The sequence below is a fragment of the Sturnus vulgaris genome, chromosome 17, assembly GCF_052056855.1.
Source record: "Sturnus vulgaris isolate bStuVul1 chromosome 17, bStuVul1.hap1, whole genome shotgun sequence".
NCBI lineage: Eukaryota > Metazoa > Chordata > Aves > Passeriformes > Sturnidae > Sturnus > Sturnus vulgaris.
Window position 1 is genome coordinate 5,760,376 of NC_142259.1, and position 20,358 is coordinate 5,780,733.

General features: G+C 45.0%; 1 protein-coding gene across 4 annotated transcripts in view; it reads right to left on the bottom strand.

Annotated features, from left to right (window-relative positions):
* LOC148221798 (uncharacterized) overlaps positions 1–20,358 on the bottom strand; it is a 187,751-nt gene that overhangs the window by 48,382 nt on the left and 119,011 nt on the right. For 3 of the 4 annotated variants that reach the window (XR_015807310.1, XR_015807309.1, XM_088174813.1), the window contains exon 3: positions 16,434–16,502. Coding sequence is in view for 1 of the 4 variants with exons in the window: in XM_088174813.1 (XP_088030939.1) it covers positions 16,434–16,502 (69 nt within the window). In the remaining 3 variants the exon portion in view is untranslated. Of the gene's footprint in view, positions 1–15,463; positions 15,588–16,433; positions 16,503–20,358 lie in introns of all 4 variants that reach the window. The other variant, XR_015807308.1, reaches the window with a different exon arrangement.

A 20,358-nucleotide genomic window follows, 5' to 3' on the forward strand; every position in this document is an offset into this window, starting at 1 on the left:
TGCAAGGGAGAAACACACAAAGAAGAAGATGGCTTCAGTGAAAGTCCTTTGAGAGGAAGTCCTTTCACTACTTGTTAAAGCTGCAATAATGTCACCTGGAGGTTAGTTTTTCATTAGGACTTCGAGCCACTGGAACATTTAACAGAGACTTGTGCATCTAATTTGCTGTGGCAAAACTACCTGTGCCAGGGGGGCAGGTCCAGGAAGGAGCTGATATAAATATGCAAAGAATTACTAAGTTTGTAGAGACAATCAGAAAAAGGTGGGGAAAAAGAGAATGTCAGGAGATGATCTGGCCCTGGCATGGAGCAGGTATGTGCAAACAAAACCAAGATTGGCCAGTAAAGTTTTAGGGAAAGCAACACTTACAGGAACAGACCTGCAGACACAGGTGTGCTGCTCCTCTGCAAAGTTGGACCACTTTTTTCCTCTGAGTTGTTTGGATGACTGGAAGAGCAAAGCCAGATGATAAGGCACCTTGTCAGGCAGGTCAGGCAGGTTCAGAAGTGCCCAGTGGCAGCTGCTCATCTCTCTGTTCTCCAAAATTGCTGAAATGCTGCATCTGGCTGCAAGAGAAACCCTGAGACACCTGTGTGCCATGTCTCTGTAGGAAACTTCCTCAGGACAGTTCTGACAGCTGTGTGGACTTGAAAGCTCTGGGAATCAAGAATTCCCCCAGCCCAGCCTCTCACATCCCTCTTTGCCCTGAGTGGGGACGCAGAAAATGCCGTGGGTCCTGCTGGGGAGCACTGGGCTCCTGGTGACCTGTGCTGGGCACCAGGGATGCTCTGCCACCTGTACACAGGCTCCAAGCCCTGCATGCCCATGAAACCTGCCCAGCTGCCTGTGAGGGGCCAGGACCACCCCAGCCAGCTGGCAGGCAAGGAGGGCTGTGAGCAGAGCAGGCAGAGGAACCATTAGGAAAATATCCCTGGCACAGAGCCTGGCAGGCTTGTGGTGCCAGTTCGCAGGGAGCTGCAGGAGGAGGAGTGGCACAATGCTGCCTGGACTGTTCCCTGGGGCCTGGGTGACAGCAGGGTCCCCAACCTTGTCCTTAATGTGGCTACAAGTGCCACTTGTTCCCATGGAAGTGATGCCCAGGCTCTGGCAGTGCTCCTGGGGGGTTTCTGCACAAGGGCTGTGAGCAGAGACGCGACCTCAGGGTTCTGAGAGAGCTGCAGCACTGGAGCTTGCAGGACTTCAGCCAAGGGAAAGGGATGGAAAAGGAGCTGTGTCCCTACACTGAGAAATGGAGGGAGACACTGGATTAGCACTAATTAGCAATACTGGGTGCTGTAAGTTAATGAGCTGCAGTGTGACAGCAGCCCAGTGACCCAGGCTGGGCCATCCCTGACTGTGCAGTTTGGATCTGCCCAGCTCCCACCCCGCCAGGCATCCCCCTGCTCTGTCAGCAGAAGGGAAAAATCACTGCCTGATCCTCTCCTTGCTCACAGCTCATCTCCCCCCACTGGTTTTGTTAAATGCCGCACATTTCCAAAGAAGCAGATTTTAATTTCAATAAACTCTGTAAGAAATAGATCAGCGTTAAGGAGGGGAGCAGCCACAGGAAGTGACTTTAACTGCTTGGCTGCAGAATATTAATAGGATGGAATGTTATTAGAATAATTTTTCACCGTTTATTAGAATAATTTTTCATCATGAATAATAAATTAATAGAATAATTTAGTACCACTAGCCCTCTGTTTGAAAGGGTATTTTATTTAAAAGTAGCTTGAAAAGTGGCTTTTGGGGAGGTGGGATGGGGAACAGGTCATGGGTGGAGGAGATGCTGTGCTGCTTCATTCAGGGACTCACTGCTTGCCTTTATTCCCCTCAGTTTTCCTTCTGGAAAACCCATCCAGGTGAGTCCATCACTGCTGGTGGCTCTGAGAGGGTCTTGCTTGGGCCAGGAGGTGGCTGACACTGAGGATTCAGTCCCTGGAATCCTGCAGCTCAGGCCTCTAGCCAGGCATCACCAGTCATCCTCTGCAGCTCCACAGCCCCGTGGAATGTCCCTCTTTCCTTCCAGCAGCTGGGAAATGGCCACATCCACTCCCAGGTACATTTACCTGGTTTTAACTCCTTCTTTCCCTACCTCACAGTGAGACACTGATGCCCATTGCAGTAGTTTTGTGCAAACCAAGAGGTCTCTCTCTCTGCCTCTCTCTGTGTCTTTTTTTTTTTTTGTTTGCATCTGTGTGGAAGATAATCATTCCTTGGAAGGCTATTCACACCACAAAAGCACAATGACATTATTCTCTCCCTCTCTCTCTCTTTCTACTGTTTTACTCTACAACTGACAATTAATGTTAGAAAGAACATGAAATGGAGGAGAAATTACAGCAATTTATCAACCGAAATTATAGGTGTAGACACATGTCAGCAGTGGAAACAGTTTCTATCAAAATTAAAGTATTTAGAGATTTTCCTCAAATTTCAAATTATGCAAATCCCATTTTTGTGATATGCTGGTACTGTAGCTTTAATTGCAGGATTACCAGCAAGCTGCAAACTGCACTTGTAACCAGGATTCAGCTCTTTGGAGAGTGGCTCCCTTCTCTAGCACATCTTATTAATTCAACAAAGTTCCCATCTCTTTAACAAATTAAATATGTTTTGCAGAACAGGCAGCGGTTTTCTCGGTTTCAATCTGTCACGAAGGACCCTGCTGTTTGCAGAGGTTACTCGACAGCTGGATGAACAGACAGGTTTGAGTCCAAACACGGATTCAAATGCATATTTATACATAAAACATATTTATACAACAACATCACAGGAACAGCTTGTGCCGCCGAAGTTTACAGTGAGGACACTGTTAGCGAAGGTGGGGAAGGAATTTGGATTTCACCTTCTTCCTCCAGGTCTTTCTCCATCAGTTAAAGCTGCCGTGTGACCACAGGAGCTCCCACAAGGGTGGAACTTGCTTTTCCTCTGGCTGGAAGACCCAGTGCCAGCAAACCTTACACCCTGTGCTCCTGAGAAGCTGTTTGATCGCTGCCAGCCTAATTAGAAGGTACAATATTCAGGGCGTTATTTCTCTTCCTTCCCTCCTTTTATGTTCCTCTGATGTTGCAGGACCGGAGGATGAAGCACGGGAGCAGGCAGGAGCTGGGTAAGGTATTGGCATGACAGAGAGTGCCAGGAGACTGCTGGGCCAAGGAGGGGAGATTTGATGAGACACCAGGGCCTGGGGCATCCCTGGCTGCACTGGTTCACTCCCAAGAGCCAGGAGAAAGCAGAGTAGATGGGAGGAGAGGAGAACATGTTCCATCTCCAGAGGAGAAGCAAAGAAACCCCTCTGGGTAGTTGTTCTGTAACATCATTTTCTTATTTGCCCGTAAAAGAAGAGTGGGGTTATCCTTGGCTGCCAAGGCGTGGCACTGACACCTGCAGTATCTGCACCTCACAGCATCCAACCTCAGTGCCCTCTTATCTGCCTCTGACAACAAGCTGGGGTTTTTAAGTGGTTTGAAATGATGCTCTTTTTAATGCAAGAACACCTTAGTGCTGTTCAATACATCGTGCTGAGAGTCACCATCCTACCAGCACTGGGGCTCAAAGCCTTTCTCAGACTCGACTGGGCAGTGATGAGATCTGGCTGTAGAAGATCACATGGAATTTGTAGACACTGGCAGGACTGTGAGCTCCATGTAGAGAGGTGTAGAGTTTATAACTGGTGCAAACAGCATCAAATTGGGCTGGATTTTTTATGCATTTGGCTTGTTCATCTGCTGACTGACTGGGTGACACATGGCCACTGAAAAAAGCTGGAGATAAACTAGCATTTAATTTCCCTTTTTTGATTGTTCTGCCAACCAGAAGTCAAACTGATGGTGTTATTCTTAGGATTGTCATTTGCAGGGCCAAGAGCTGAACTTGATGATTCTTGGGTCTCCCAGGGATATTCTATGATTTGCTGATACTGGAGTGAAGTAAAAGGTGTCAGGAGGTTCTGAAGTGCATCAAGCATTCCACAGAATCACAGAGTGGGTCAGGTTGGAAGGGATCCCAATGGGTGACCTGGTCCAACCTCCCTGCTTAAGCAGGGCCACCTCAGAGCACATCCAGATGGTTCTGGGATTTATCTCCAGTGAGGGAGCTCCACACCCTCTCCAGGCAATCTGTTCAGTGCTTGGTTCCTGCACAGAGACAAGTTCTTCCTGATATTTAGGTGGAGCTTCCTGTGCCTCAGTTTCTCCCTGTTGCCTTGTCTTTATTTGATTAGAGTCCCTGTTCTGGTAGCAGCCCTTGATGCTGGGGCTGCAGGTGCTGCTCCATCTGTGGCTGTGCTGTCACACCCCCCAGCCCCAGCAGCACCCAGGTCACCTCTCAGGTGTGCATTTTGCATGACCATTTGTGCTTCTCCTACTTTTGAAAATTCCCCCTCCCTTGTCTTTCTATCCAGCTGCTCATGGATCACATGGTGGCCACTGCAGGGTGCCATCCTTGCCGGGGCCATGGGGCTCCCAAACTGGGAGGTTCCTTTCCACATTTTTGCACGTGGCCAGCCCAAGACACAACCAGATGCCTGCGTTCTCTCTGCATATGCCAGGCAATGCGAGGCTGCTGACAGCCACTGTATCCAGCTTCAATAACCACGATATGCTCCATCTGCTGACGCCCCAGCATAGCCACAGCGGGGAGCTGTACTGCCAGAGGCACTATCCTGGAACAGCTGAATGGCTGAACAGCTGGGGGAGCATCAAAGGACACTTTTCATACAAGAGCAGGGTTGTTGGCCCCGTTTCTCATCACACACACGTCGTGGAGCACAGGCAGAGGAGGCGCAGAGGCAGTGCCAGGTTACAGGGGCAGCCTCTGAGAACATTTGTGTCCCCTGCACCCCACACAGCCACGGAGAGAGTGGAGTTCATGCCAAAGGAACAATCTGATTGGGAAAAGAGCTTACCTGCAGGCCAGCACACACATTCAGATGGGGGAGAATTTAGCCTCTTTATGGATGCAGTGGTGCTGCTCCCTGGGCACCAATAATCCTCTCTGCTGCTGTTTGTAAGGAGTGCTGGGGTCTGAGCTGAGCACCTGGGATCAGGGACAGAGGCCAGAGACAGCGTGTCCCCGTGTGCAGGGCTGATGAAACACCCAGGGCAGTCAGCCTGCAGGATGCAGGATGCTTGGATACACATTTTCCCATGCAGGGGGGATGGAGATTGCTGAGTGACTGCACAAGGATGGCAGCAGGGGCTGGGTGGGATAGTGATGGGTGAAGCCCACACAGAGCTCCAGGCTGGGCTTTGGTCAGTGCTACCTGCCTTTTTTAAATTATTTTTTGTTTGTTTGTTTGTTTGTTTGTTTTGAAAAAGGGAGCTAGAAGACGCAGATAGGGGTGTTGAGTTTTGCATGTTCAGGTAAAAAGACTGATTTTCTCTAGGTTTGGTGTGGGATCTTAAGGGAAAGCTGGAGATAGGTTTTACTTGAAACTGGGAAGGGAAACAGAAAGAAAGAGAGAAGGGAAGGGGAAGGAGAAGAGGAAAGGAAAAGGGAAAGAGAAAGAAAAAGGGAAAGTGAAAGGGAACGAGAAAGGGAAAGTGAAAGGGAAGGGAAAAAGAAATAAAAGAACAATCATTGAGAGAAAGGGGAAAACCAGAATTGATTCTATGATTTTTTTTTCCAAAATAATTCAGTGATTCTCATTCAGCTGGTGCTTTTCTTAAAGACCAAAGAGCCTATATGATAAGCATATTTTACAAATTAGGTAGCGATTTATCCCGCTTTTGTTTTAATGATTGAAATGAATGATGTCGTGCCGCTTGCTGCTGCTGCTGCATTCAGCGCCTGCTGTTCTTGGGAGCTGAAGACACCGAGAAATTTGCATACTTAATGCCGGGAACTGGCACAGACTAAATAGCTTCTTTTCTTTCCTCTGTGTTTGTAGATTTACTGTAGTGCTGGGTTTAATCAAAGGCTTTTTAAAGCCGTCCGTGTGCCGTTTCACAATGCTGAACTTGCATGTGACAAAGGCAGCTATTTATTACTTATCAGCTTTATGGCAAGGACCACGGGCTACCCTAATTAAAGGTGTAGGGGCAGTGTGCCCCTGCAGGAAAAGGCACTGGCCAGTTAACATTTCTAATCCCTAATCAAGGCATGGTGTGGATTATTTTTCGTTTTGTTTTGTTGCTGGTTAAGTATTCAGAAATAATGTTAGGGCTAGGCAGGGAACTAAGCCAAGTTTGGATGGGGTGTGAGCTTCCAAAGGTGTGAGCTCTCTGTGTGGATGCCATGGGCTTCGTTGATTGAGGTGCTCTGCATTTTCACCTGCTCTAGAGCAGAACTGGCTGGGACATTGTCTGCTTCATGAGATGCCACCAAAACAGGATGAATCATTGGATGCCCCATCCCTGGAAGTGTCCAAAGCCAGGTTAGATGAGGCTTGAAGCAACCTGGTCTAGAGGCAGGTGCCCCTGCCCATGGCAGGGGGTTGGAATGAGATGAGTTTTAACATCCCTTTTAACCCAAACTATTTTGTGGTTCTGTGATTCTACGATCAAGGGTAAAATGCTCTATAGGGACAAATCCACATGAACAAGCTTTCTTCTGGGCTTCCCTGCTCATTTCTCGTGTGCACATGAGAGAGCAGAAAACAGAGAGCTGTCATACCCCATCACTTGATTTGGGGTTGAGTGGATCTTCAAGAAGATGTAGAGTGAAAAGCTCTTCTTCAGAAGGAGCTTTAACCTCCAATCTCTTATGACCAGGAAAACCACCCCAGAGACAAGACTATGGCTCAGAAGTCTCTTCTAAGCTTATCCAACATTCCCAAATCTAAGAAAATTTCTTACAATAACTAGGTTTTGATTTGAAAACTAATATGTTGATACAGTCCTATGTCTTCAAAAACCAGCCCCAGATTCTTGGTTTTAGTTCTACCACAGACAAAAATTAATGCTGGACTTTGGTGGAAGTTCACAAACCAGAAACACCTCACTGTGGGCAGGTCTGCATCAAAATCAAACTCCTCAAGAACAGCTACACTGACTGTAATGAAAACAGGATTGTCCTTTATTTACTATCAGCAAATTTAGGGCTCCTTTTCAAGTCAGTAAGACGTTTCCACAGGCAAAGTATTATTATTTTGAACAGCAAGAGAACACATTTTTTCCTCTCTAAATATTTTCCAACTTGAAGAGACAAAACACAGCGTAGGGGAGAGCAAAGAGCATTAATGTCTTGTCGGGGCTGGCCCATAAAGAGGCAAACTTCATAAAAAGAAATAAATAAATTGCCCCCTCCCCCCAACATCTGCTGGGAGCACTCAGAGATAACTGGCAGCTTGAACAATAACTCCGAGGACGGGAGTCCTGGAACAATGGGAGTGGGAAGAGAGCAGCCCTGGCTGTGGCATCGTTTCCAGGCCTTCTGCACACACAATTGGTTCACGGGAATAAAGATCAAGTTGGACCAATAGCACTATAATTTGGGAACAAATATATTGATTACAAGAGAGTCCCAGTGGGATGAATGGGGCTCCTCGGGAAGCGCCGTTATTATTCTGTGTGCTCTGCCCGGGCTCTGAATGGATCAGCATGAGATTATCACCCTGCAAATGCAGCAGCAGCCTGCTGCAGCACTGCTGCACACACAGCCACGGCCTGACCCAGCCTGCAGGGCCACTCACACACAGGGATTCCTCCTCACCCCTTCCCTGAGCCTGCTCATTCCTGTGCATCCTTCAGAAAATCCTCCCTCGCCAGAGCCTGTAGGTTGTGTGCTCCTGAACGTCACTAAGAGGGAATTTATCTTCTTTCTAAAGTGACTGTTTAATAAAAGAAATAAAAACCAGCTACGAAATATTTAGGAGGAAGGATAGTGTTAAAATAACAGGATTTGCCAAAACCTCTCTACCTATTAATGATGTTTTAAAGCACAATAATGGGATTAATTTTGAACTCCTAGCTCCTTTTTCACCATCACTGGGTTTTAGTTAGGTTCAGCATTTTATTTAGTGCTGGCAATTGCATCATATCCCTCTGCTTTTATTTCCAATTATTTATTTATTGACATTTAAATTAAAATATGAGATGCACATTTAGGAATTTAAATTCCCTAATTCATTTTTCTTAAAGCAGAAGAGTCTCAACATTACCAAAATGGTCATTTTGACAGGAGGTCACCCATCCAGATCCCTGTAGAATTCCTCCAGTTTGCATTATTTCACAGCTAGCAGCAACAAGTCCCAAAATCCTGGAGACCTCGTGGTCTCTGTCCTCACAACTGAACAATAATGACCACCTCTTGTTCTGCCACTGTTCTGGGACTACTACTTTAGAATAATTTAAAATTCTGTTTATTTCCACCTCCTTCTAAAATGAGCATCACTGCTGCCTTTTCACCAGTGTTTCCTTTTCTCGGATCTGCTTTTGGCCTTGTAGCCCATGGAGTATCACAGTTACTCTATTGTACCTGGCTTAATTTGTATTATTTTTTAATTGAAGGCTGAGCTGAGCTTTTCAAACAGATCATCTTTACCTACCTGCTGAGAATGGCTTTTCCAAAGGTGGGTGTTCAATATTTTCTGAAAATTGTTTTTCTTTAATGAGTCCAACCTCAGGCTCCCAAGGCGAAAGACACCCAAACTGCAAATAATTTCTTAAAACTTTATCCCTGTAGCAAAGTTAAATTGCCAGGTTGCATTTTCTTCTCTAATTCACTTTCTCTGCACTTTAATTCCTTTCAGTTTGACAGCCTTAAAGCAGACAGATCAGGCTGAACCAAAGATTTCACCAAGTCTAAGCTAAGCCTGTTTAAAATGACTGCAGTGTTCATTTCAAACTAGGAATTATAATGCAAAAAGTAATTTTTCCCTCAATGTGTAGGTAACAGCCCTGGGCAGGCCCTTTTGGGAAAACATATGCAACAGCAAAATGCTGATTGAACCAACCCCCAAAAAATTAGCAGGACCACAAATTTGTACAGAGGTTTTTGCATTCACTCCACTCTGCTTGAAACCAGAAAGACTCTAAAGGTCTTCTGACTAACTAGTCCAGCTAGTGCTAGTCTTGGCCTAAAGGCTACAGAGACATTTATTTTTGGTTTGTGGTGCCTGCTGCAGCTCCAGCAGCCTGATTTCTGTGCTGCCTTGCATATGTTCACCCACCAAAGCCATGGACTGCTCTTTTCCACAAATCTGTACCATGAAAGCTGCCATGGCTTTGGAGCTGCTCCACATGTTTGTCTGGTATGGGTCCAGGATGGGAGGTGTGTTATCAGGTGCTGCCACTGACACTTGGTGGTGATGCTCCAAATGCAGGAAAAGATGGATGATATCCTAGCTGGGATATTTTTTTTTCCCCCAGCAAAATGAGAGCTGTAACATTTCACATCTCCTGCCAGAGAGGACACTACCAGCACATCACTTGCAGGCCCAAGCTGGTGATCTTTATGTGCTGTAGTAACTGGCTCTTCAGCACTTTGATGATAACCATAATTCCAATTCATAAAATACAACCAGAAAATATTCCTTGAGCACGAAATTTGTGTTATTTATAGACCCATTTCCCAGCATCTGATATTTCTGCAAGAAATCTAGATACTATCTTCACTCTAAGCACTATCCAAACCTCTGAATAAATCTACTGTTCTATGATAATCTAAAAGACAAAGAGACAATTAAAGTCCTTGGCTAATCACATGAGTGCCAAGTGATACCAGAAGTGTCAGGAGGATGTTTCTGATACCTGGTGAAGCTCCTGCTCTCTTGATGAAGGTCATCAGAGCTCAGCATGAGCTGGACCATTCCCAGCTCCTCACCTTTGAGTGGACAAAGCATTCAGACCCCACTGCAGGGTCCCCTCTGCCCACAGCAAGCAGCACTGACTGTGCTGGTGTTGGACAGGATAGAAACTTGGCTCTGCCATCGATTTTATTCCATTTTATTACTCTCAGCTCTTCCAGAGTATTACAAACTCTCAGGAGACCATTTAAGACATTTGCTGATGCTTCACTTATAAATCAAATCTCTCTTTCCTGGATACTTTGCCATGCTCCATCCTCTTCCTGAGCTGTGGGAACAAAATCCTGTGAGGAACTGAGCCCACCTCCACCTTCACACTGTGTCCCAAAAAAAAGTTTTAAGGGAGAAATTTTCCCAGTGTGAACTCAGGTTTTACTGGTCAACCTGTTTTTTTATTACAGCTTAACGAGATTTATCATCCCTCTCTCCAAATGACAATTGTAACAGGTAATACCAGCATTTCACTGCTCTTTCTGGGACTGTAAAAGACTTTTTAGAGCCTTGTGGTGTGGGGTGGAGGTGGCACCTCTTCACCTTCCTGACTGGCGAGGCTGTGTCAGATGGTGCCTGGGAGTGTGGGCATGCCTGAGACAGGGAAAGGTTACAGGGAAAGAAGATATTCTCAACCAACATCTTTCCTGAATTGAAATTAAAAGCTGAAAAGATTTATTACAGTAGCATATTCATGCTGCTATATTTAAGGTGATGTCAGTATTCTCAGCATAATCCTTCTTATGCACCAAGGATTAAAACTCAGCCATAATAAAGTAGCCAGAACCGAGACTTGTCCTCAAATGTTTCTTATTTGAAGCATTAATTTTATTTTATTGAATTAAAAATAAAATCAGTTCAAGAGTTTTGTGGGTTTGGAGATGAGAATAAGGAGGGATTCTGCCTAGTCACTTGCCCCTGCTGATTGCCAGAGAAATCAAGAGACCCAGGAAGAGACAATGCTGCAAAGAGAGAAAAATGTTGCTGCTTTTCTTGCTTTGAGCATGGGTTATCAGTCTATGGACTCAAAAAGTGCCTTCACACATAAACTGGTGATAAAAACTCAAATAAACAGAAATTCCTGTCTGCACTGTGGCCCTTCCTGTGGTGTTCCCAAGACTTTTGGGTACCAGCTGAACTTTAAAAAGCCTTGGCTTTCTCCCTGGAGTCTGTGTTTACTCTTGAACATGCTATAAATTATTCATAGGTTTATCTGTTGAAATGATACATAAAATGGCAACAAAGCTGCTTTGCTTGTGCAGTAGGAACAAATCTCTATAAGGGAACTTGCTTTTTTCCAGTATACTATCATTTCCAAAAATATCTAGTTTACTGACCTCTTTTGATGATGGCCAGTATTTTTATTCCCTAAGTTCAAATGGAAGCATGGATCATGGTTCTGATCATGCTAAAGAGGTTTTGCAGGATTGTTTTCCCCTTTGAGCCAGGTGTAGGGCTCCAGGTCAGGATCCAGCTGGCTGTGCTGGATCAGTAGAGTGGATTCAGGACAGGCAATGCTCAATGAGCATGTGGGAGCAGGAGGAAACCAGACTAATTGTGGGATGCTCCCTACATTGGCCACGCTCAAACCACAGCCTTGGGGACCAGCTGGAAAGAAAGACTGGTGGCTGTGCTGGCCCTGGGCACAGCGAGCAAGCCTGCTTTAATGCAGCCCTTTGGTTTGAGATAAGGATGAAATGGTTCTTTGAAGCTGTGATAGGGAAAGGAGGGGAAAATATAAAACTGGTGAGAGAGCTTAGTGCTGCTCATAGCATCAGAAATGGCCAGAGTCAAGGGTGTCCCTCTGGGGAGTTTTAATAGGAAGCTCTCCCAAGAGCATGTTCCAGCTGGAGGAGGAGGAGGAGGAGGGAGGACCATGAAGATGGGTAGATAGTCCTGGAGCAACAGAATACCACCAGGAGACTGTCCTTAATGAAGCTAAGACACTGAAATGTGGGATTCAGGGAGATTGTGGAGCATGAAGATGTTAAACATGCAAGGTTTGGGTAATACATAGCCTGGAAATGTCAAATTAAATTTACCTGAACAATTTCAATTTGATTCCTTTGGGGATATACATGGGTTTATGATCTTTAGGCTAAATATTCACATGCCTTTTTTACCCTAAGTGTCCACGTGCACAAAGTGCACCTGCACAGAGCTCCTTTAAAGAGCAACTGTTTGATATTTTAATTCCAGAAAACTGCTCAAACACTGCTCTGAAGGCAATGACTAACTTCCTCTCTGGCTTGTCTATGGAATTCATAAGTTTGGAATTAATTTAGGAGGAGAGTGGTATTCTTGCACTTTACAGAGGGAAGCACTGAGTCACAAACAAGAGTTCTCCAAAGTGCAGTAATTGCAGAACCCAAATTGTGATGATGCAGGGCTGGGAATCTCATGCCATGGCGTGTTTGCATTGCTTGTGTGCAGCTGGGGGAGCTCAGCACCCCTCTAATGTCAAATTCCAGGTTATCACCCCAAAATGGGCAGCTTGCATCTGTTAATGACTCCAAAAATGTTAGAACCTCGTGTAGGAGCTCTGTGAGGGAGGTAGAGAGGGGGTAATACATTATCCAGGTCTTTGGAGACAGCTGTCTTAAAACCAGGATGACCTTTCTAGTTTTTATTGAGATTTTGTGGTTTGGAGTGAAATTTTCTGACAGAAAATTTTGAAAAAAAAAATTTATGTCATAGCGATTAGAGGTTTCTGAGGGAAAAAAAAAAAGAAAGAATGAACAGCAATCTGCTCTGTTCAATTTTTGACTATTACAGGGAGATGTGGAAGGATTTTATGCTGGGAATATGCCTTTTGAAGTTCCCATAAAAATCTGTTCAAATTTGGCCATGCTAAATGCATTTGTGAAATTACTATTTGCACATGCTCAGAAGAGTCTTTTTTAATTTTATATTTAGCAGCTAAAATCTCCAGAGAACCACCTGAGCAGCTTGGAGCTGTGCCATACCCATAGGCTGATCAGACTCCAGCCCAGGACGTCAGCATGAAATGTGGGATGGGGAGGGCTTTTCCCAGAAGAAGAAGATTTCAGCCCTATGGATGAACATGTGAATGGCACAAAATAGATGTCATTATACTCTCAGAATCCACAGATAGTATCAGCAGAGACTGAACCAGAGTCTTTGCAACTGCCTTTGCAAGTCAAGCAAAATTCAGAGGAGGTGGAGCTGTCAGACTGTTTGCAATAAATTCTGAGTGATGCTGCTCTCTGAACACTTCCCTGATTTGGATGAGGTTTGCTGTGTGCATTGTCTGGACAGGCACTGCTCTGATTTTCCTGCTGCAAAGAAGGAACCATCCCAGACACAGTGGTGGCACAGAACCTTTCCTCCCACCTTCCCCACTCCTTGATTTTTGGGAAGGCAGCAGCACCAGCCTGTCAGCTGTCTGTCCAAAACAGATGTATTAGTTTGGAGCAAGAAGCAAACATCCTTGCTGAGGGACAGAGAAGCCATTCTTGCTCAGGGATGGAGCAAACGGGACCTTTCCTTTGCATGTCACAGCCCTTGATGTGTCAACACATGGTCAGGCCAGCAAAGGGGAATTTTACCTGACTATGGCCACAGCGAGATAAATGCAGCAATTCTGTTAAATAGAATTAGCTATTTATTTGCATGGCATTTAATAGTGTTGAAAAAGGTCAGTGTGTTCTCACAGCCTTGCTATTTGTGTTGAGGGAAAGAGAGCAGCTGTGGCTCTTCTCCCCATCTCCAGGATTTCAAACTCCCTTATTTTACAGCCAGGTATTCATAGTTACTTTTTATGAACCCACTCCGTAAAACGAGGTTTCTTGCCAAGAAAACAAAAGAAACATATCTTAGAATTCTCATCCACCATGACAACAGAGACTGGATTGCACCCAGGTGCAGAAGGGCCGTGAAGGAACAGATTTTCTCCAGGAAGCTAACCAGAAAAGTTTGGCTGCTATATTTTTCTTTGGGTCATTGGGGATTTATCCAAATGCTGTCCAACATGTCACAGGCATCCCTGGCCATGTGATGTATTTGGTACATACATACCACATACATTTAGTCCTGTATCTTTAATATTTCAGAGTGAGCTGCTGCAGATCTGCCTTTTGATAATGTTCAATTATCAGAGAGTGCTTTGAGACTCACTGCTGTCATCTGACACCTTTCTGTGCACCCCTAATGTTCTCTCCAGTCCCAGCAGGTACCCGTGTGTGATGGGAACTGGGACCATGTCCCAGAAAACTTCACAAAAGTCTGTTTGTTGCAGGTGCAGGTTCTGCCTGCTCTCCTATCCTGGTGCAGGTGTCAGGGCATGAGGGGCTGAGGTGGGACACCCCTCACCTCACCTTTCAGGACACAGTGGAGCTACATGGACTCAACCCCAGCCCACACAAATTAAAACACAATAGCTCTCCGTGTAGGTGATCTCATTCAAGGGATTTAATTCAGTGAGATAAGGAGCCTCCATCCAAGGCTTTCACCTGCTTTAGTTTTACACCTTTTCCTGCTAATTTTCATGGCCTTCCCTTAGGCTCTGTAAGGCTCAGGCAGTACCACAGAAGCAGCAATATTTCCCTAAAAGAGCCATTCCAAAATGTCTCCTTTGGGTTTTTCATAACTTGGTATTGTACCAGCTCTTCTCACCGAGCTGCTGTGTGGAATAATGTGCCCAGGCGAACATTGTTACATGAAAACACAAATACTGGAGATGCTGACAGATGGAGGAATCACACTGTTTTGAGGGAAGGAAGGGCAGGATAGGAGCAGGAATATCAGAATGAGTCTTGCCGTTTACATATAACAAGCTACAGCTATATTTGGATACGCTGAGGCATTCACAACCTTCCCAATTGCCAGGCTTTCAAATACACACATTACCACCAGAAGTGCTCTTGCTTAAGTGCTCCCATCTCCAGGATTTCCTTTGAAGTATCTGACTGAAGTAATGTAAAGTGCATTTCAATTGGCAGTGAATGCAGGTTAAATGGTAACAGCACAACAGATCCAGTGTTTGTTCCCTGGGCTTTTTCTTTTACCAGTCTCTTTTTTTAAGAGGGCTGGTTACTTACTCTAACACTGCATTCAGGCACCTTCAGTCTATTAAGCCTCTTTCCTGACCCTCTATACAACTGCTGGAGGATGCTGTGAGCTGTATCAGTACTGCTTTAGCACACAAAAAAAGTGAGTAAATGCACCGCTGAGTGCACAGGCTGAGCAGTAAGCGGTGGGTAAACTCCCTTTAGAAATCTGTGCTCTTGCATTTACCCTTGGCTGCACCGCCGAGCTGGCTGGAGACTGAGCCAAGCTCTGCAGATCACTTTGGATTTGTGTGTCACCTCCCATACATGTTGATGCAATATCCACTATTTAACCTTTAAGTAGAGTGCTTTTCTAATCCATTGGATTGGCTGAAGGACGTATATTATGCTAACAAAATAGCCAAGTCTGCACTGAGCAGTGAAATATCCCACTGCCCATGCCAGACACTCTGTCTGCCTTCCCTCACTGAGCCAGTGCTGCAGCACTGCTCTTTGAAAAGCAACCAAAATTGCTTTGGTTGGGAGAGGGAAAAAGGAGATTATCCTAAGTCACTGGTGTTGTCCAAAGGTACTTTACCCTGGACCTGAGCAGGATCTTCCTCACCAGAAAGAGGAAAGATCCTGTGCAAAACTGGGGAATGAATGCTCCTACCAGTGAGGCATCCTGATTTATAATGGAAACAGGACTGACCTGGGCCATGGATGGGCCAATACACCATCAGTGTGTCAGGGAGAGGACAGGGGTCAGCTGAAGAGGGACACAGCAGTTACCTCCTCCTTCCACTTCTGTACCACAAAATCAGGCTGAGTGACTTCTAAGGGTAACAAGAGGAGAGATCACATCCTAAAACTGCTGTGTAGTTCAGCCAGGCTCAGGCTGTCCCACCAAACCCCTGTTTGTGCCTGTGAAGCAGAGATTGGAATTGAACTGCTGCAGTGAACTTGTTTGTGCTTCACACATACACGCTCAAGAGGATTTTTTTTTTCTCTCTCTTCTTAAAGCTGTGAGACATGTTTTTTCAGATCCATTTTTTTTTGCAGTGCAAAAGGGGAGAAAAAGGAATGTTCCTTTAGGGCTTTGCTGAATTAAACCCCTTACATCTGAGCATCCTCCAGATCTGGATGTTGGCACCTCCTTGCATCTTCCCCATGGCTTTTCTGAAGCTGCACCCATGATAGATGTTTAACATGCTGTAATGCATATTCCTGTGTAATGACTTTGGTGGGGCCATTACCATGAGTTACACCAGTGACAGATTGATACTTAAGTCAGTATATGTTTGCATAATATCTGTCTGCGTTCCCACGTAGCCCCCCATTACCAGTGCACATAATGACAGCACTGAGAGCCACATGACTGGTGGGTTCAGCCCCAGTCCCTGTCACTTATTGCCATGGCACCCAGCACTGAATCACTGAGGGCATTTAAATAGGCAGACATTAATTTATAGAGTAAATCATTACGAAATGGAGGAAATAAGTGACTATCATTGGCACTGATTTGATCTAATGGAGCCTCACAGTAAATTGCTAATATTCTCCCTCTCCCACTGTATTTTTTTTTTAAATGAGAAAACCAAATAAAAATATAAACCTTTGTTCAACTTGCCACTTATTTTGCCAGGTGTGTGGTTTGCTGATGATGTAGAAATCCAACTCACCTCCTTCCTGCTGTTTCTCCAGCTGGGGACAGGATCTCCTCCTTGAGGCTTCAGTAGAGACTCAATAACCTGAAATTTGGAGGAAGACACATTTATTGCTCTCTCCAACTCTGCCCTTTCCCTTTCTTGTCTGGGAGAAGGCAGCTTTTGGTTCACTGGAGTGGAAGTTGGCTGTCCATTTCCTGATGGCAGCGAAGAGCAGACTCCCATCTGGTTGATGCAGATGCCACTGTTTTGACTTTATCCAGGTGGTCACCCACCAAACCCTGTTGTGCCTAATTATTTAAGAGGGTTGTGAAACACTAGGTGATTTTATATACCATATGTGCTAGAAAACATAAGCATGAAGATGCTGTGACTTAATGATGTGGCAACTTCAGCTCGGAATCTTCCACGTTTTACGGCTTAAATCTGACCTTTCCCTTTCCTGTAATGCACTTTGTAGCATTTAGCATGAAAGAAGAGCAAACAGAATTGGAAATGGGGAGGTTATCAGCAGCAGTTACAGAGCCATCCTCCACCCTCTACCAAGATAAAGCACTTGACTCATTTTAGAATATCCATCCTAGCAGGAAGAAGGAAGGAGGAGAGAGGGGAGAGTCTGTTAAACAGAATTTCAGGATTTGGAGTTCAGAGACTTTCTTCATGGTGTTAAAGCAAATCATAGACCTCCTTCCTCAGAGAAAAATAACAACACACAGGGTCTCCTGTTCTGGTTTTTAATTTATTTATTTTTAACCCATGTGGTTTGTTGCTTTGACTTCTCAGACAATGGGAAGGTACAAGGAGAGAAGGATAATAAATTGCATTCCCTCCTTTTTGCCATCACAGGAAACCTTGAGGGACTGTTCAGCAAGCTGGAGCTCTTATCTGCCTTTGGGCGATCTCATTATCAAACCTTCATTTTGCTCCCCAGCAGGAGAGATGGCCTGCAATGTATGATAACCTCTACTTATGAAACTCACACTCCAGAAATCTCTGATAATAGGCCAGCTAAAATGGAAAACCAAAGAGCAGGCACCAGGTTTTCAGCCACCAATAAAGGCTACACATACGCACACACACAGAGGCAGGTACCAACACATACATATGATTTTTAGTTTTTATTTATATTTCTATGCACCAGCCTCATTCTGATGGCACCTCCCAGAATTTAAGCCACAAAACTAATAGGACTAATGTTTTCCAGCATCCTTGAAATAATATTTTCAAATAAGCCTGTGTGATATGGGAGCCTGTATCCCATCTACAGAGAGGTCAGTGAAATCAGTGGGAACTATAACCTATCTAACCTGCTCAGGTGTTTTTATAAATCCCATTAAACACTTATTTAAAGACAGTTGAAAATATGAGCTGTAGGAACAGAAGTATTCCTGGGGGTAGAGAGAAAAAGAGAAGAAGGATAAAGAGAACCAAGTTCCTTAACCACTCGGGCACTTTGATTAATACAACATAATGTAACATGATAGAATATTTTTTATTATTTTTCAATTAGTTTCCCACCATGATGGCACTGTCCAGTTAATCCTTCATCCTCAAAATCCCCCATTTCTGAACCCCACATCTCTCCATAGGCCACTGAGGAATAAATGTGTTTGCAGCACTCCCAGTGTAACCCCTTCTGGGTATGGGCTAGAGAAGGTAAGAGACCGAGATTTGGGGAGCTCAGCTGCAAATCCCAGAATTCCTTCCCATTTTTCCTGGTTCAGGCTGTGTCTCCTACAAGTCTCATGCCCAGCAAAGAGCTCCAGCTGAAAGGGGTCCATGAGGGCACAGTCACAGCCCACACCCAGCTCCTGCCCACCCCAGGGCAGGAAGGTGAATCCTGCATTGCACAGCAAAGGTGGAGAGGTTCTTTTGAGCCCAGAAAAGTCTCCAGAAGGACTCCCCCGGATGCACAGCCCCACTAATCCAAACATTCCCACTTGCAGGGCTGCCTTTCCCAGCTCCATGAGCTCCCACCAAGAGCAGCTGCTGTGCCATGGAGCAGCTTTGCTGCTCTCCACAGGCAGGGGATTAGGGCATGGGAATCAGCTACAGCTCAGCAGCTCTTGGCCATCCCCATCCCCATCCTGCTGCCATGCCAGAGCTTCCTTATCACAGCCTGAGAAACAGAGCAACCCGGGCTGTGAACTTAATTTTTAGCTCCTTTTGTTCTGTACCACTGGAAGATGTTCTGGAACACTCAGAATGTGGTGTGAAGGTAAAACACCTGGAAGCATCAACAGTCCATCCCCTCTCGTTTTGTTTCCACTTTCCCATCAGTAAAAAAAGTCACCAATAGTCAGTTTCCCTCACTTGTGCAGGGAATGAAAAAATGCATTTGCTCTTGAAAAACTTCCCTAGGCATAGCACACTGCTGCAAATATGATAACACTTTTAATTATATTTTAATATATAATACGGATTATATTTTCAATACCTTAAAAAATAATCAGCCTGAAAAATCCCAGCTAGTGAGAAAATAAAGGTAGAGAACAAAAATATTAAGATATGAATAGATTTTTCTTAAGAAGGCTAAATAGATCTTACTTCCAAATTTCCATAAAATGGAAACAAATAGGAGAAAATAATCACAAAAAGCTGCAGTGAGGCACCTGGTTACCTGAACAGACCTCTTTGGGATGGGTTGTTCTTGCTGAACAGAAGAGTTAAAGTGAGAATTTCCACATTTTCCTGCACTGGATCTTGGGAACATGCTCCTCTGGGGTGTTTTCTCAAACAAGCAGAGGCAGGAAGGTAAAGGGAGCTCTCTTGATCTCAGGGCTCCCACCACAGGGAGAGCTCATCCACCCATGCATTGGGAAGGGAATCATTGCCCATTTCCCACCCCTGGAAGTGCTCCAGGTCACGTTGCTTGGAGCAGCCTGCTCTAGTGGAAGGTGTCCCTGCCCATGGCAGGGGGCTTGGAATGAGATGAGTTTTAAGGTCTTTTCCAGCCCAAACCATTCTGGGATTCTGTGATTCCTGTGGTCAGGCTGTGGATCATTACCACCACCCACACCAGGAGGGTGAACAGGATCCAGCTCACACTTACATGGACCAAATGATTGTTTTATTTTGTTAGACTAGAGGCTTTCATTTCCAATGCCAACAAATCCAGTACTTCTCAGAAATAACACATACCCTCTTAAAAGAAGTTTGAGGTTTCTTTAATGAAAAGCAGAATTACCCCTAAAGTAGCCAGGGCTGAAGGCAGATCTGTCTGGGCAGACTGTGCAGGAGAAAACGCCAGTTTGAGCAATAAAGTCAAGTCTACTTCAAATGAACACACAGAGGCCTTTCCTTTAAAACTGGGCGAGGAAAGAGGTGGAATTCAAAGCAGTCCCCCTTTTCACAGGGGTGTTTGAGCTCTTCTCAGCTGTTGTTTTGCAAGAAACAAAAAAAATGAACCCTAAAACCAAGGCAGTAGATCTCTGCTCCCAAGATTTTCCACGCCAAGACTGCAGTTGGATTCCTGGGAGCTGGAAGGAGACAGAGCTCATGCTCGTTCTCCTCTCCCATGCTAAGGGCAGGTAATTATCTCTGCATTCCTGGAGGAATGTTACAATAAATATGGCTGTCATTTTTCATTACTGCATAGTGAACAAAGGGAACAAAGAGAACAAAAGGAAGTGTGGTTTTGCTAACCTGGGCTTGCATGTGCCTGGATATGTGACGGCAGGAGGAGAGGGGAGAGTTTATTTCTATTATTTACTGTGGATAAAGCAATCTGGGTGACTGCCCGAAAAAAAATTACCAGTTTTTTGAACTAATTAAAAATTATTCTTTGGGAAAATCCTCCTCTCTTACTTGGCGTCCCACCATTAGATTTCTTGGCTTAAAATGAAACTTATTTGAAGGGCAAGAAATGCGATCACATCTCCCCAACTTCTACCATGCAAAGCACAAATATTCATTTTCTCATTTTACCTCATTTGACCTC